This window comes from Dendrobates tinctorius, unplaced genomic scaffold (assembly GCF_039654945.1).
Source record: "Dendrobates tinctorius isolate UK_male_01 unplaced genomic scaffold, ASM3965494v1 ptg000016l, whole genome shotgun sequence".
Classification (NCBI taxonomy): Eukaryota; Metazoa; Chordata; class Amphibia; order Anura; family Dendrobatidae; genus Dendrobates; species Dendrobates tinctorius.
This window is the reverse complement of record NW_027361684.1, coordinates 6,483,707-6,500,000: the sequence shown is the minus strand read 5'-3', so window position 1 is coordinate 6,500,000 and position 16,294 is coordinate 6,483,707. Positions and strand designations below refer to the sequence as shown.

Here is a 16,294-nt window from a genome sequence, read left to right as displayed (position 1 = left end):
TTTACAATCTACAGAAATTACACAGTAATTTAAATGGATCTCCAAACACTGGCATAACATTTTCTGCCTCAAACAGCCGTGCAAGTAAAATAGAAAAAAAACGTAATGTCCCTCTGCATTACAACAGTAATAGCAAAAAGAAATGGCTCTACCAGGCATAATTAAGGGGTCAAATTTGCCCAAAGTGCCCCTTTTGTTAGTACTTTGGATAAGGGATTTACAATTTTTGGTAATTCAGGTCCAACAAGACAGATGGTCTTCCTGTCCTGCTAATATCGGTGGGTTTGGCTGACATTGATGGCTGACTTTACTTCTAAAGTGGGCATACTCATATTTTAGATTGTATAACTTAGTATTGAGTACTAAAAACTTTAGTGGATGGATTACAATAAAACGCTGATGTGGCAGGATAATATTGGTGCAGGAGGAACAGTGGTGGCAGCAGGGACATATAGCCATCACTTATGACTTACCATAGCCGTCGGGGTTGGAGCGAGGGGTGTAGAAACTCTGGACACCGCAGGTCTTGCAGAACGTATGCTGTGCTTTGTTAGTGTTGAACGTGTAGGTTGTGAGGTTATTTGCACCCTGAAGATGCAAAAGTCACAATTAACATAGAGTGTAATTTACTGAAACACAAAAGGCCTACATATTTAAAGAGGTCCTCCTACTCCTCAATCCTACAGAAGGTCTGATTAACATCACAGGCAAGAGGTAATCTGGTGTCAGAAAAACAGTGTGCAGTTTTCATGATACTTTCTGCATTATTCCTCAAAGATTCAGCTTGCAGACACTTATCAATAACTCCCATTGTAATATCCCATGGGACGTAAGTCTGTCCAATTTTTGATGGGATAAACTCGCGCAGATAGGGCAGTACCGGTTGAGGTTGATGGTAGCTCTCACTTGTATGGGATGTGTATGGACACAGCACCTGAGGAAACCTGATGCGCCTTAGCTGCAGCCCCGTGGCTGGAGGAGAGTATTGTTCAGTATGCGGTTTGGCAAAGCGAATATTATCATGATGTGCGGGCTGGTCTGCTCTCATGGAAAGGGTGATATCTGGAGAGTAGAAGTAAGGTTTTTTTTTTTTGTTTTTTTTAAACCATTGTATTTCGATGCCTTTCTCAACCTTGAGAAAGTCACCAAAACGTGTTGGGATGAATAAAAAAAAATATTGTTTATACTCTATCTCATCAGTGCAGCCCGGCCCGCACACCATGATAATATGTGTTTTGTCAAACTGATCTTGTAATGGACACGCAGGTGCCCGGCTCGTTCGTAGACACGGCTCTGTCACCTGTACTGTAGTGAGCCGGACACCTGTTTGCCCATCTCGTGACCAGCAGGGATTTTTATTAACTGGAAGATAACAAAGAAATTGAATTAAAACAATCAGTTATCTTCATAAATTTCAGGAAGGTACTGAAAAGACAGAGTCAAACACATCGACCAATTTATTGGCCAGTTTATGGGGGCCCCATCAGCAAGGCGTACCTTCTTGTTGGGGACCTAATCTGATACGATTCCTCTCCTGGGCTGAAAAGCCTACAATGTGCTACAAAAAAATTGAAGGTACTTCGCCCATAAATTGGCCTATTCACCTTCATTTTTTTCATAGCATTTTTTCTGTAGCAATATTACGGTTCCATTTTTCTATATTTCATATGTACATAATATAACGTCCACCTATTTTTTTTATGGCAGGAATGCAGTTCCAAATTTCTAGATTCAGGCTATGTCGCCACGTTGCGTGTTAAAACGCACACTGAAAACCGGACTCCTTCCCAGAAATCGCGCGTTTTTTTCTACGCGATTTCACCGCGATTCTGTTCGCGATTTTGCCGCGATTTTCTCAAGCACTTTCCAAGCGATTTGAAGCATCACTTGGAAAGTGATTGACAGGTTGGTCACACTCGTCAAACATAGTGTTTGACAAGTGTGAGCAGCTTTTTACTATTGAGGCCGCCTATGCGGCATCAATAAGATAAGATAATCCTTTAATCGTCCCACCATGGGGAAATTCAATAGTAATAGATAAAATGTTAAAAATGATAAAAAAATAAAAAATCGGGGTATATTTACCTTCCGACGTCCCGCGCTGCCATCCCGGGCCTCAGCGTTCCCAGTAATGCCTTGCGAGACCTGTGATGACGTAGTCTCGCGTTGCTATAGCGATCTCGCGAGATTGCTAGAGTCACGCGAGACTACGTCATCACAGGACCTTGCCGCAAGGCATTACTGGGAACGCTTAGGCCGGGAATGCAGCGCGGGACGTCGGAAGGTAAATATACCCCGATTTTTTATTCTTTTTTTTACAGGGGTATGGTACCCAGGGCCTGGAGGACAGTCTCCTCTCCTCCACACCGTGGGTACCAACCGCACATGAGACGCTTAACTTCGCGCATGGTGGGCATAGCCACATGCGGGAAGTAAGCGATTCTCATGCATTCCTATGGGTGCGGAATTGCGGCAATTCTTTGCGATTCCGCACAAAAGAATGACCATGCCGCGGAAAAAAGCGCAGCATTAGCACAGCATACTGATAGGGAATTTAGATTGTGAGCCCCATCGGGGACAGTGATGATAATGTGTGCAAACTGTAAAGCGCTGCGGAATATGTTAGCGCTATATAAAAATAAAGATTATTATTTATTATTATTACAGCATGTGCGGAATGCCATAGGAATGCATGGGGGGCGTTCTGTACACGATTTTTAAACGTTTTTGCGCCGAAAATCGCGGCAAAAACGCTTAAAAAACGCATTGTGGGCACACAGCCTTAATGTTTTGCATTTCAGAGTGCAGCAATTTTTTTTCTTAGTTTGATTGAGGGTAGGGGCTGAGACACTAATTCCAGAGATGTGTCACTTACTATGTTGTGTGCTGTTGTTTCAATACAATAAGTGTTTTATCAGCAGGCGATAAACTGTCTGTTTTTTATCACTGCCAGACTAGCTGCTTCCTCGTCCAACCACGCCTTCAGCACTGATTAGCAGTACTCTGCCACTATACAATGTATATGGTAAGCTGTGGGCGGGGATAGCTTCCTGAGCTCTGCTACATGTATAGCAGAGAAAACTCTGATTGCATCAGAACTACTGCACCCAGTAAACTAAGTGATACATCGCTGGAATTAGGGTCTATGTCCCTACATTATGCTGCTCTCAAATGAGGTAGCAATAACCTGGTGGCAGAAGTCCTGATATGTAAAATCCTAGAATTTAAAGAGGGTGTAATGTAAGTGAAAGGAATATAAAGAAGAAATCCTCTTGATGTACAGGATACCTCAGATGGGAAGTGTGGTCTAAGCTGAGCCTCATATTCTTAAAAATGGCAAAGACCTGAGTGTTGCAATTAGTTGACGGTGTCACAAATGAATGTTATTTTTCTTTACCAGATAGATTTTGTAAATGAAATAATTAGTGGCCATTGTAAGCAAGGAAAACACTATTTTGAGGGAGAAAGGGAAAAATCATAAATCTAGATTATAATGAAAAGAAATCATGGATCGTCACTTACTGACATCTCAACACTCTCTGATCTCCAGGACTCGGAGATCTGTACTGTAGGAGATCATATATCAGGGCGTTACAGCATGTGTCGTGTCCTGCTCTCGTATCCTGCTCAGCTAGACTCATGTTGTCCCAGAGGAATAGTTTAACTTTTTCTTAAGATATCTGAGGCTACCTTCACCTGCTCAATTTCTATTACACCATTCCGGGCGACAGGTTAACAATAAATAAAAATATAGTGGTGTGAATAGTGTCCTACGCTCCAGGACAGACCTATCACGTTGCTATTTCACCCTTATGGTTCATAATTTCCTGCATTTTATCAGGATTATTCTCGTTCACCTCGTTCCTGCAATTGGCAGCTTATAATGATTTCATGGTTACTTTCATCAATACATAAATTTGAACAGAACAAAAGAAGAAAGCTAAAAAGAAACTGCACGTCGGTCCTCAGCAGAGCGAAAATGGAAAAATATATGCTACCTCGAGTAGCTTGAAGCGCGATGATGGGACAATGAAATGGCGATTCTGCTTCTTCACACAAATGCTGCAGCTGAAAAAAAAAAAGGTAAAGTAAATTAAACTGCATCTCACAAATGTATGTATAATGTAACTTTTTTTGCTGTTTGGAACATATAAGAAGAGATTTTTTTTAACATAATTGTGCACAGTCTTGATGGGGTGTTTGCCAATCTAATGGACGCAGACAATGTATCGCCACCCTAGCCGGGCCTTAGCACGATGCCTTCCCATTGTGAGCCAGAATGAAAAGCTGCTCTGGAAACATTGAGCTTTCCATGTATTCCATGTAGAACCATTCAGGGTAAATGTTGGGACAGAGAAGGCTTCCCCCCGCAAAATTGTGTTTCACAAAGCACAAAAAGCAATATCCTTTTCCTTAAAGTACATAATCTTTCCAGGTATGTTCCATGTTCACTTTGTGACACCGTGATGGGTTCAGTCATTGTCAAAAGTTTTGACACTGTCAAAAATTTTGCTTTTCACAGACTTTGCTGCTTTAGTGTTTTTAGATCCTTTAAGTCAGATGTTCCTATGGTTACTGAAGTATAATTATGAACAAGAGGAAAAAAAAAAAGTGATCCAGCTTGAGACGGAGGCGGCTGCAATTTACAAAGCTTTATTGGACAACTTAAAAATATGTTGGTTCTTTAAAAATTTCTTATAGCAAACACCAAGGACACTAGTGAGGAGGATCAACGCGTTTCAACTAAAAAATAGTCTTAGTCATGATCTACCTGCTAATACATTGAGAAACTATATATAGAGTGCACATGACATTGATTGGACAGACAATTAAAAATGCAGAAAAGCATATACAAATTGAGAAAAGGAAAGGAAAAAAAACAAAAAACAAATAATTCTTGGTCAAGAATCATCATGGATAACAGTGAATTAGGATAAAACATTTCCTTATAAGATATTGCATAAACAATAAAAGCTGAATCGCCGTCAGGAGCGGTCAGTGACCACGATAAGCAGGCACTGGGTAGAACAGGCAGGGAGATGCCTCTATTAGCAATTTAGTCCTGGATAAACCCCCATAAGCTTTTACTGACAAATGTATCAATTTTATACAAACACTCAATATTTACAAAATTGTCCATTATTTTTCAAGACATAGCAGTTCGCCATGGCAATGCATGATATCTGATTAGACAAGAATGGATTGTTATCAGTCATCACCTCAGTCATCACCCAGAGGCTGATATCCAGCGGTCAGAGCCAAGGGTAGAAGTCTTGAAGAATAAATGACAACACTGTAAATATTGAGTCTTTGCAGAAACTTAACGTATTTGACAAAAGTTTAAAAACTTCTGAAATGTATAATTGTACATCAGTAATGATAGAAGCAGATGACTAAAAGAGCAAAAAACACTGAAGAGGCAAACTGTGTGAAAACCAAAACTTTGATAAGTCTCAAAACTTATGGCCACGACAGTACATACAGTATATGCTACCTTGTGCTGGCACACAGTCTGGGTGATACTATTAATGATGGATGAGTGACTTTCACAATTTACTTCTTAATAACTTACTTGCAGTCAAAGACATGGAGATCAGCAGATGCCCAAACCTCAAAACGAACCGCTCCGCAGTGACATCCTCCGCTGTGCTTTACCAGCCCCTTGTACTCACTGCAGAATGACAGGAATGGTATTGTTCACATCGTCTGCATTCATAGTGTGACACAGGCGACCCGACAGAGGGGACATCCTGAGAACACCATTTATAAAAGTTTATATTAAGGAAATTGAAACATAAACACTGTATTTTAATTCCACCCTCTGTGATTTTTCCTGTAAGCAAAAATTTTCTCTGATCTTTATCAGTATTTGGACAGAGCGTCAATTTTTAACATCAGTAATTTTCACGTATGAAAATAAATAAATTACAGACCTTTTCCTATAAATTGCAATGTTAATCACATGTACACTTATGCCATGCGTCTGCTGTCTGTGATTTTCAAGGACCAATAGACTTGTATGAGTAACTCCGATCAAAAATGGACGTCTCCGTGATTTATTTGAGGACACTCAGTCCTCAAAAACAGAGGTGTGAATAGCATCATGGACTGTAATGAGTATATCGAACAAGACAGGTATAACTCAGCTCAACTAGGTCCATAAAAAACACTTTTTTATTAATTATATTGAAAATTCTTTAAAATTAATCCATCCAGCGTAGAAATCATAACCCCCAATGTGGGAAGAAGTATGTGGGCAGACGTGTTTCGAACCTTGCCGTTCTTAGTCCTTGCAAACCTTTGCATCTGTCCATTTTCCGTTTTGTAATTTTTAAAATGTATATGACTAATTATATAATATATATAGTGAAATATGTCATCTTAAACTTTAGGCCTTCTAGAGATCATTTCATCTTCAACTTGCTTAACTGTTCACAACAACTATTTTGGCTGGAGGTGCCCAACCTTTTACTTGCCGCTTTGTACCTATATTTTTCTCACTTCACTAACTTAATAATAATAATAATTTTATTTCTATAGCGCCGACATATTCCGCAGCACTTTACATTATAGAGGGGACTTGTACAGACAATAAATATTACAGCATACCAATAAACACAACAGATACCAAGAGGAATGAGGGCCCTGCTCGCAAGCTGGCAATCTATAAAGAAAAAGGGGAGACACGGAAAGTAGATGGTAATAATTGCTTTTATTGTTTGGACCAGCCATAGTGTAAGAATCGGGTGTTCCTGTTGCTGCATGAACCGGTTAACAGTCTAAATATGTAACAGTACAGACACAGAGGGCTATTAAATGCAAAAAGCATGTGAGAACATGATGCGAGGAGCCTGGTTATGGTAGAAATTTTGAATGAGCCACACAGGGATATTTAGTTTAATGCATGAGGCAATAGGTCAGTCTGAAAAAATGCGTTTTTAGGGCACGCTTAAAACTGGGTATTGGGGATTAATCGAATTAACCTGGGTAGTGCATGCCAAAGAATTGGCGCAGCACGTAAAAAGTCTTCGAGATGGGAGTGGGAAGTTCTGATTATTGAGGATGTCAGGTCATCAGCAGAACGGAGGGTGCGGGTAGGGTGGTATACTGAAACAAGGGAGGAGATATAGGGTGGTGCTGAGCCATGGAGAGCTTTGTGGGTGAGGGTAATAAGTTTATACTGAATTCTGGAGTGGATGGGTAGCCAGTGTAATGACTGGCACAAGGTAGAGGCATGAGTGTAACAATTGGTGAGGAATATGATCCTGGCTGCAGCATTCAGAATAGATTGGAGGGGGGAGAGTTTGGTAAGAGGGAGACCGATTAGAAGAGAGTTACAGTAGTCCAGACGAGAATTAATAAGAGAAACAGTAAGAGTTTTTGCAGAGTCGAAAGTAAGAAAGGGTCGAATTCTAGAAACTTTTTTTGAGGTGCAGATAACAAGAGCTAGCCAGTGACGGATGTGGGGGGGTGAATGAAAGCTCAGAATCAAATATGACCCCCAAGACAGCAGGCATGAATTTAAACTATTTAGTGAGTGCTGATGCATCACACACAAATCGGATTACAGAAATGTTTAAACACAAGTTGTGATGTAGCAAAATGGGTAAAAAGTCAAGGTGGGTTAATTCTTCTAACTTCCAAGGAGGCCGAGCAGTTTTTCCCTTGAGGAATGAGCAAAAATCCCAGTGGCAAGATGTGGAAAGCTCTATAGAGACTTATCCAAAACGACTTACAGCTGTAATTGACGCAAAAGGAGGCTCTAGAAAGAACTGACTTTAGGAGGAGGTTAATTTTTATGCACACAGACGTTTTCAGTTATTTTGTCTTATTTGTTGGTTGCTTCACAATAAAAATAAAACCAAATGTTCACAGCTGTAGTCATGTTCTTCACATGAACTGATGCAAGCCCTCAAAAAATCAAACTGTGAAATTCAAGGTTGTGAGGTAGCAAAACACAGAAACTGCCATGGGAGTGAATACTTTTGCACTGTATGTTGATGAAAATGGGAGATTTGATCTGACAGCATCTTGATCCTTAGGGCCCTCATACACATTAGATTAAGGAGTGGCGATCCCACCGATATTGACATTTATTGACAGCCTAGTGTGTATGGTGCATTCCAGACTCCCCCTGGCAGATAATGTCAGGGGAAATAGGGGTTTGGCAGATTGAATTTTACACCTGACCCTTTTATTTAGGAAATAAGATCCTGTCTGTGCTGTTTGTCAGTGGCTTTCTCTGAGCGACGTTGAAATCACACGGAAATTTGGTCGTGCTGAACACTCAAGTGTATGGGGAAGTCAGGAGGGATAGGTGGTCAAATGAGAGCTCGGCCGTAAGCTATTGTGCCCCCCTTAGAATGAAGCGGCCATACTGCTGGTAAAACAGAGACCCAATATGGACTACCTAATGCCAAGGGGCCAGATTTGCCTGCACTTGTACTGAGCATGCGATGGACAGTTTCCCCCACAGCAAAGTGCTGCACGAAATACAGTCTAGGCAGCATGCACTAGGGCCTATAGTGTGACCAACAAGGGTCGCCAAAAAACCTTCAAAACTGTAAAAACATAATCCTTTAGTTTTATTGACTTGGTATATGTAGGTTTTAGAGCTGTTTTTTTCACTTTTTGAAGTCCTGGAAGAAAAAACTTGATGCAACAGCTTCACCATTTCTGTGACTATGTACTATGATCAGCAGGGGTCCCAGAGGTCGGACCCCCATCTATATTTCTGAACAGTACAGCACCATATAGTATTAATAATGCAATGTGTCACCTCTGTCACTAGATCTAAGAGTAAAACGCACAGATCCGGCTGCTCATGGTGCAAAAGTCACCGCCATGTAAGGACGTTCAGGCACATGGGGGGGGGTACGTTCCACCAGCTGCAGTGAGTGGAGTCTGATTCAATCATTTACCCTCCGCTGGTCACAAATTCCAAAACTATACACCAATTAAACAGATACTGGACGGCCCCATGGCAGGGAGACAGATTACAGCCGCCTGTAACCTTATACCTACCAAATGCCAGCGTGCCAACCCGTGTAACACTGCCGTGCCCACACTGGGTCTAAAAGTGGAGGGGCCACGGAGTAGAGCAATTACACACAGAAGTTTGTCAGTTTTTTGAAAAATTACCATAGAAGCAAAAAATATTGCGGATTTTCAAGACATATAGCGGCGGCTCTCCGCACATTCCTGCTATAGTAGATTCTTGTATAAACTGTTAGTAACACTATTGTAGCCTCTTTTCTTCATTGTTCTCTGCATTGTGCCACCCCTGGCTTTTGGTTTTCCGTTCTGCTGGAAGCCTGTGTGAATTTTACCAGCTGCCCAAACGTAAGTCCCTACGAACTGTATAAAAGAAGTCTGATTTCCATCTGTACTGTCACCATAGAATAGGATTCTATACGGTTGATCCATGTCAAATCCGATTTTTTATTTTTTTTATTTTTTTGCAGACGGATTTTCAAATATCCCGTCCGAACGTCAGTTTTTTTTCCCACGGACAGAAAATACAGTTGAGTGAGCATAGCGTAAAAGGTGGAGGAGCATAAATCTTATGAGTTTTTTTCACGCGGAATCCATTTTGAGATATTCTCCTTTTTATCCTTGGACTCCTAAGGCTGTGTGCCCATGATGAGTTTCGGACTCTGCATATTCTATCTGGGTCAAAAATGTAGCGTCTTAAAGTTCCAGCAAACTGGATGGGATCTATAGAAATCTCAAGCACACTGCCCTTCTTTTTTTTTTTTCTTAGTGTAACCTGACCTGGGTACGTGTTACAAATCTGCAATGTGTCAATTTCTTTTCTGTACGGACTTTCCCCATAGATCTGCACCTGCATTTTTATTGCACTTCTGCGGTGGAAACGCATCAAAAACGCACGCTATCCGCACATGACTGTATCAATAAAGTTTTGTCCAGCCCAAATACCAGGAAGTTTCAAAAACAAAGCAGATTTATTTAAAACGTGACACCACAAAAGGCAAGGCTGCGGAGGAGTCCATTTTGGTGAAGTCGGTATAAAATGGACCGACTCCAAAAATATATAATACATTAGGTACAGTAGTACAATGCAGGATGTGCTGTAAATGTTTTCATAATAAATTGGGAAAGTTATGAAATGCCCTACAAATGTCTGTTCTGTCCCTAATCTAAGTATCTCTGCTTTTAGCAGAGATGAATCTGTGCTGCACTTTATGCTCATGCTCAGTAGTGACCAGTGCTGTGGAGTCATAGATGAGATGAATCTGCTGCACTTTATGTACATGCTCAGTAGTGACCAGTGCTGTGGAGTCATAGATGAGATGAATCTGTGCTGCACTTTATGTACATGCTCAGTAGTGACCAGTGCTGGGGAGATGTAGCTGAGATGAATCTGTGCTGCACTTTATGCACATGCTCAGTAGTGACCAGTGCTGTTGAGTCATAGATGAGATGAATCTGTGCTGCACTTTATGTACATGCTCAGTAGTGACCAGTGCTGTGGAGTCATAGATGAGATGAATCTGTGCTGCACTTTATGTACATGCTCAGTAGTGACCAGTGCTGTGGAGTCATAGATGAGATGAATCTGTGCTGCACTTTATGCACATGCTCAGTAGTGACCAGTGCTGGGGAGTCATAGATGAGATGAATCTGTGCTGCATTTTATGTACATGCTCAGTAGTGACCAGTGCTGGGGAGATGTAGATGAGATGAATCTGTGCTGCACTTTATGTACATGCTCAGTAGTGACCAGTGCTGTGGGGTCGTAGATGAGATAAATCTGTGCTGCACTTTATGCACATGCTCAGTAGTGACCAATGCTGTGGAGTCATAGATGAGATGAATTTGTGCTGCACTTTATGTACATGCTCAGTAGTCACCAATGCTGTGGAGTCATAGATGAGATGAATCTGTGCTGCACTTTATGCACATGCTCAGTAGTGACCAATGCTGTGGAGTCATAGATGAGATGAATCTGTGCTGCACTTTATGTACATGCTCAGTAGTGACCACTGCTGTGGAGATGAATCTGTGCTACACTTTATGCACATGCTCAGTAGTGACCAGTGTTGTGGAGATGTAGATGAGATGAATCTGTGCTGCACTTTATGTACATGCTCAGTAGTGACCACTGCTGTGGAGATGTAGCTGAGATGAATCTGTGCTACACTTTATGCACATGCTCAGTAGTGACCAATGCTGTGGAGTCATAGATGAGATGAATTTGTTGTACATGCTCAGTAGTCACCAATGCTGTGGAGTCATAGATGAGATGAATCTGTGCTGCACTTTATGCACATGCTCAGTAGTGACCAATGCTGTGGAGTCATAGATGAGATGAATCTGTGCTGCACTTTATGCACATGCTCAGTAGTGACCAGTGTTGTGGAGATGTAGATGAGATGAATCTGTGCTGCACTTTATGTACATGTTCAGTAGTGACCAGTGCTGTGGAGATGTAGCTGAGATGAATCTGTGCTGCACTTTATGCACATGCTCAGTAGTGACCAGTGCTGTGGAGTCATAGATGAGATGAGTCTGTGCTGCACTTTATGTACATGTTCAGTAGTGACCAGTGCTGTGGAGTCGTAGATGAGATGAATTTGTGCTGCACTTTATGTACATGCTCAGTAGTGACCAATGCTGTGGAGTCATAGATGAGATGAATCTGTGCTGCACTTTATGTACATGCTCAGTAGTGACCAGTGCTGTGGAGTCGTAGATGAGATGAATTTGTGCTGCACTTTATGTACATGCTCAGTAGTGACCAGTGCTGTGGAGATGTAGCTGAGATGAATCTGTGCTGCACTTTATGCACATGCTCAGTAGTGACCAGTGCTGTGGAGTCGTAGATGAGATGAATTTGTGCTGCACTTTATGTACATGCTCGGTAGTGACCAGTGCTGTGGAGATGTAGCTGAGATGAATCTGTGCTGCACTTTATGCACATGCTCAGTAGTGACCAGTGCTGTGGAGTCATAGATGAGATGAGTCTGTGCTGCACTTTATGTACATGCTCAGTAGTGACCAGTGCTGTGGAGTTGTAGATGAGATGAATTTGTGCTGCACTTTATGTACATGCTCAGTAGTGACCAATGCTGTGGAGTCATAGATGAGATGAATCTGTGCTGCACTTTATGTACATGCTCAGTAGTGACCAGTGCTGTGGAGTCGTAGATGAGATGAATTTGTGCTGCACTTTATGTACATGCTCAGTAGTGACCAGTGCTGTGGAGATGTAGCTGAGATGAATCTGTGCTGCACTTTATGCACATGCTCAGTAGTGACCAGTGCTGTGGAGATGTAGCTGAGATGAATCTGTGCTGCACTTTATGCACATGCTCAGTAGTGACCAGTGCTGTGGAGATGTAGCTGAGATGAATCTGTGCTGCACTTTATGCACATGCTCAGTAGTGACCAGTGCTGTGGAGTCGTAGATGAGATGAATTTGTGCTGCACTTTATGTACATGCTCAGTAGTGACCAGTGCTGTGGAGATGTAGCTGAGATGAATCTGTGCTGCACTTTATGCACATGCTCAGTAGTGACCAGTGCTGTGGAGTCGTAGATGAGATGAATTTGTGCTGCACTTTATGTACATGCTCAGTAGTGACCAGTGCTGTGGAGATGTAGCTGAGATGAATCTGTGCTGCACTTTATGCACATGCTCAGTAGTGACCAGTGCTGTGGAGTCATAGATGAGATGAGTCTGTGCTGCACTTTATGTACATGCTCAGTAGTGACCAGTGCTGTGGAGTCGTAGATGAGATGAATTTGTGCTGCACTTTATGTACATGCTCAGTAGTGACCAATGCTGTGGAGTCATAGATGAGATGAATCTGTGCTGCACTTTATGTACATGCTCAGTAGTGACCAGTGCTGTGGAGTCGTAGATGAGATGAATTTGTGCTGCACTTTATGTACATGCTCAGTAGTGACCAGTGCTGTGGAGATGTAGCTGAGATGAATCTGTGCTGCACTTTATGCACATGCTCAGTAGTGACCAGTGCTGTGGAGTCGTAGATGAGATGAATTTGTGCTGCACTTTATGTACATGCTCGGTAGTGACCAGTGCTGTGGAGATGTAGCTGAGATGAATCTGTGCTGCACTTTATGCACATGCTCAGTAGTGACCAGTGCTGTGGAGTCATAGATGAGATGAGTCTGTGCTGCACTTTATGTACATGCTCAGTAGTGACCAGTGCTGTGGAGTTGTAGATGAGATGAATTTGTGCTGCACTTTATGTACATGCTCAGTAGTGACCAATGCTGTGGAGTCATAGATGAGATGAATCTGTGCTGCACTTTATGTACATGCTCAGTAGTGACCAGTGCTGTGGAGTCGCAGATGAGATGAATTTGTGCTGCACTTTATGTACATGCTCAGTAGTGACCAGTGCTGTGGAGATGTAGCTGAGATGAATCTGTGCTGCACTTTATGCACATGCTCAGTAGTGACCAGTGCTGTGGAGATGTAGCTGAGATGAATCTGTGCTGCACTTTATGCACATGCTCAGTAGTGACCAGTGCTGTGGAGATGTAGCTGAGATGAATCTGTGCTGCACTTTATGCACATGCTCAGTAGTGACCAGTGCTGTGGAGTCGTAGATGAGATGAATTTGTGCTGCACTTTATGTACATGCTCAGTAGTGACCAGTGCTGTGGAGATGTAGCTGAGATGAATCTGTGCTGCACTTTATGCACATGCTCAGTAGTGACCAGTGCTGTGGAGTCGTAGATGAGATGAATTTGTGCTGCACTTTATGTACATGCTCAGTAGTGACCAGTGCTGTGGAGATGTAGCTGAGATGAATCTGTGCTGCACTTTATGCACATGCTCAGTAGTGACCAGTGCTGTGGAGTCGTAGATGAGATGAATTTGTGCTGCACTTTATGTACATGCTCAGTAGTGACCAGTGCTGTGGAGATGTAGCTGAGATGAATCTGTGCTGCACTTTATGCACATGCTCAGTAGTGACCAGTGCTGTGGAGATGTAGCTGAGATGAATCTGTGCTGCACTTTATGTACATGCTCAGTAGTGACCAGTGCTGTGGAGTCGTAGATGAGATGAATTTGTGCTGCACTTTATGTACATGCTCAGTAGTGACCAGTGCTGTGGAGATGTAGCTGAGATGAATCTGTCCTGCACTTTATGTACATGCTCAGTAGTGACCAGTGCTGTGGAGTCGTAGATGAGATGAATTTGTGCTGCACTTTATGTACATGCTCAGTAGTGACCAATGCTGTGGAGTCATAGATGAGATGAATCTGTGCTGCACTTTATGTACATGCTCAGTAGTGACCAGTGCTGTGGAGTCGTAGATGAGATGAATTTGTGCTGCACTTTATGTACATGCTCAGTAGTGACCAGTGCTGTGGAGATGTAGCTGAGATGAATCTGTGCTGCACTTTATGCACATGCTCAGTAGTGACCAGTGCTGTGGAGATGTAGCTGAGATGAATCTGTGCTGCACTTTATGTACATGCTCAGTAGTGACCAGTGCTGTGGAGTCGTAGATGAGATGAATTTGTGCTGCACTTTATGTACATGCTCAGTAGTGACCAGTGCTGTGGAGATGTAGATGAGATGAATCTGTCCTGCACTTTATGTACATGCTCAGTAGTGACCAGTGCTGTGGAGTCGTAGATGAGATGAATTTGTGCTGCACTTTATGTACATGCTCAGTAGTGACCAGTGCTGTGGAGTCGTAGATGAGATGAATTTGTGCTGCACTTTATGTACATGCTCAGTAGTGACCAGTGCTGTGGAGATGTAGCTGAGATGAATCTGTGCTGCACTTTATGCACATGCTCAGTAGTGACCAGTGCTGTGGAGATGTAGCTGAGATGAATCTGTGCTGCACTTTATGTACATGCTCAGTAGTGACCAGTGCTGTGGAGTCGTAGATGAGATGAATTTGTGCTGCACTTTATGTACATGCTCAGTAGTGACCAGTGCTGTGGAGATGTAGCTGAGATGAATCTGTCCTGCACTTTATGTACATGCTCAGTAGTGACCAGTGCTGTGGAGTCGTAGATGAGATGAATTTGTGCTGCACTTTATGTACATGCTCAGTAGTGACCAATGCTGTGGAGTCATAGATGAGATGAATCTGTGCTGCACTTTATGTACATGCTCAGTAGTGACCAGTGCTGTGGAGTCATAGATGAGATGAATCTGTGCTGCACTTTATGTACATGCTCAGTAGTGACCAGTGCTGTGGAGTCATAGATGAGATGAGTCTGTGCTGCACTTTTTGTACATGCTCAGTAGTGACCAGTGCTGTGGAGTCGTAGATGAGATGAATTTGTGCTGCACTTTATGCACATGCTCAGTAGTGACCAGTGCTGGGGAGTTCGAGTCGCAAAAACACAAGTGTGACTCCAGCACCCGATGAGAACTGGCGTCACTGTCTCTGCCTCCTGTCAAATTGAGCGTGACGAGGAAGTCTGAGATCAGCTGATTGGACGCTGGGATCACATGTCACAACAACCGCACGGGAGCGAATGCTGACACCATAGGAACGGCACCGGCACGGGAGGTGAGCATAAGCTTTATTATTTTATGGGGGAAAAACATTTTGATCAAAAAGGGGTAGTTTTACTGGTGCACATCCCCTTTAAAGGTGCATTTTACAAAGAAAGATTATGGTGAATTTTAAGAATGCACATTTCACAATAAAGAGGCTGTCAATCACCAAATGAACAAGGCAAACGCTCGTTCATCAGGTGACGTGATCTTTTGTGCAGCATAAAAGGTAACTGTTCTCGGCAGCACATCGTATGAACAGGACTTGTGCTGTCGAGAACTATGGCGACCTACGCACACTGAGCGATCTAGCATAGATCCTTTATTATGCATTGTTATGTTGTGTGATCTGTGGGTGTAATCGGGCTGGTAACCGACCACCGAAATATTTAGTGCCGCCGGTCAGTCGTTAGTAAGCGGAGGAGCGAGATCGGCATCTGACCTTATTATAGGCAGACGCCGCAGACCTCTCTGTCTTCGCAGTTCTGCGGCCCTGAGGCCTGGAGATTAGGTGACATTACATTGTATATTTAGTTTCTTACATTAAGTCCTGTAATTCTATAGGCGTAAAAGATACCGACCAAGAAAGCAGATGGACGCAGGAGATTAAAATCCCTGTCAGGATAGGAATAGTAGCAAGTGGAAGAGTTTCCTTGTGAACCCCCAAAATTCTAAATAGTAGAAGATGCCATTGAAGGTCTACTCACTAATATTTGCTCAGGGTCTACCTATGTTATAAAACCACTGTCATTGTAATGAAAATTGCACTGA

General features: G+C 42.5%; 1 protein-coding gene across 1 annotated transcript in view; it reads right to left on the bottom strand.

The window, feature by feature from the left end:
• The window catches only part of CENPV (centromere protein V), a 34,532-nt gene that overhangs the window by 9,171 nt on the left and 9,067 nt on the right, over positions 1–16,294 (bottom strand). Inside the window, exons 2-4 of the mRNA XM_073565357.1 lie at positions 5,573–5,671; positions 3,999–4,068; positions 474–588 (exon numbers count right to left, since the gene is read on the bottom strand). Of these exons, the coding sequence (XP_073421458.1) occupies positions 474–588; positions 3,999–4,068; positions 5,573–5,671 (284 nt within the window). The remainder of the gene's footprint in view (positions 1–473; positions 589–3,998; positions 4,069–5,572; positions 5,672–16,294) is intronic.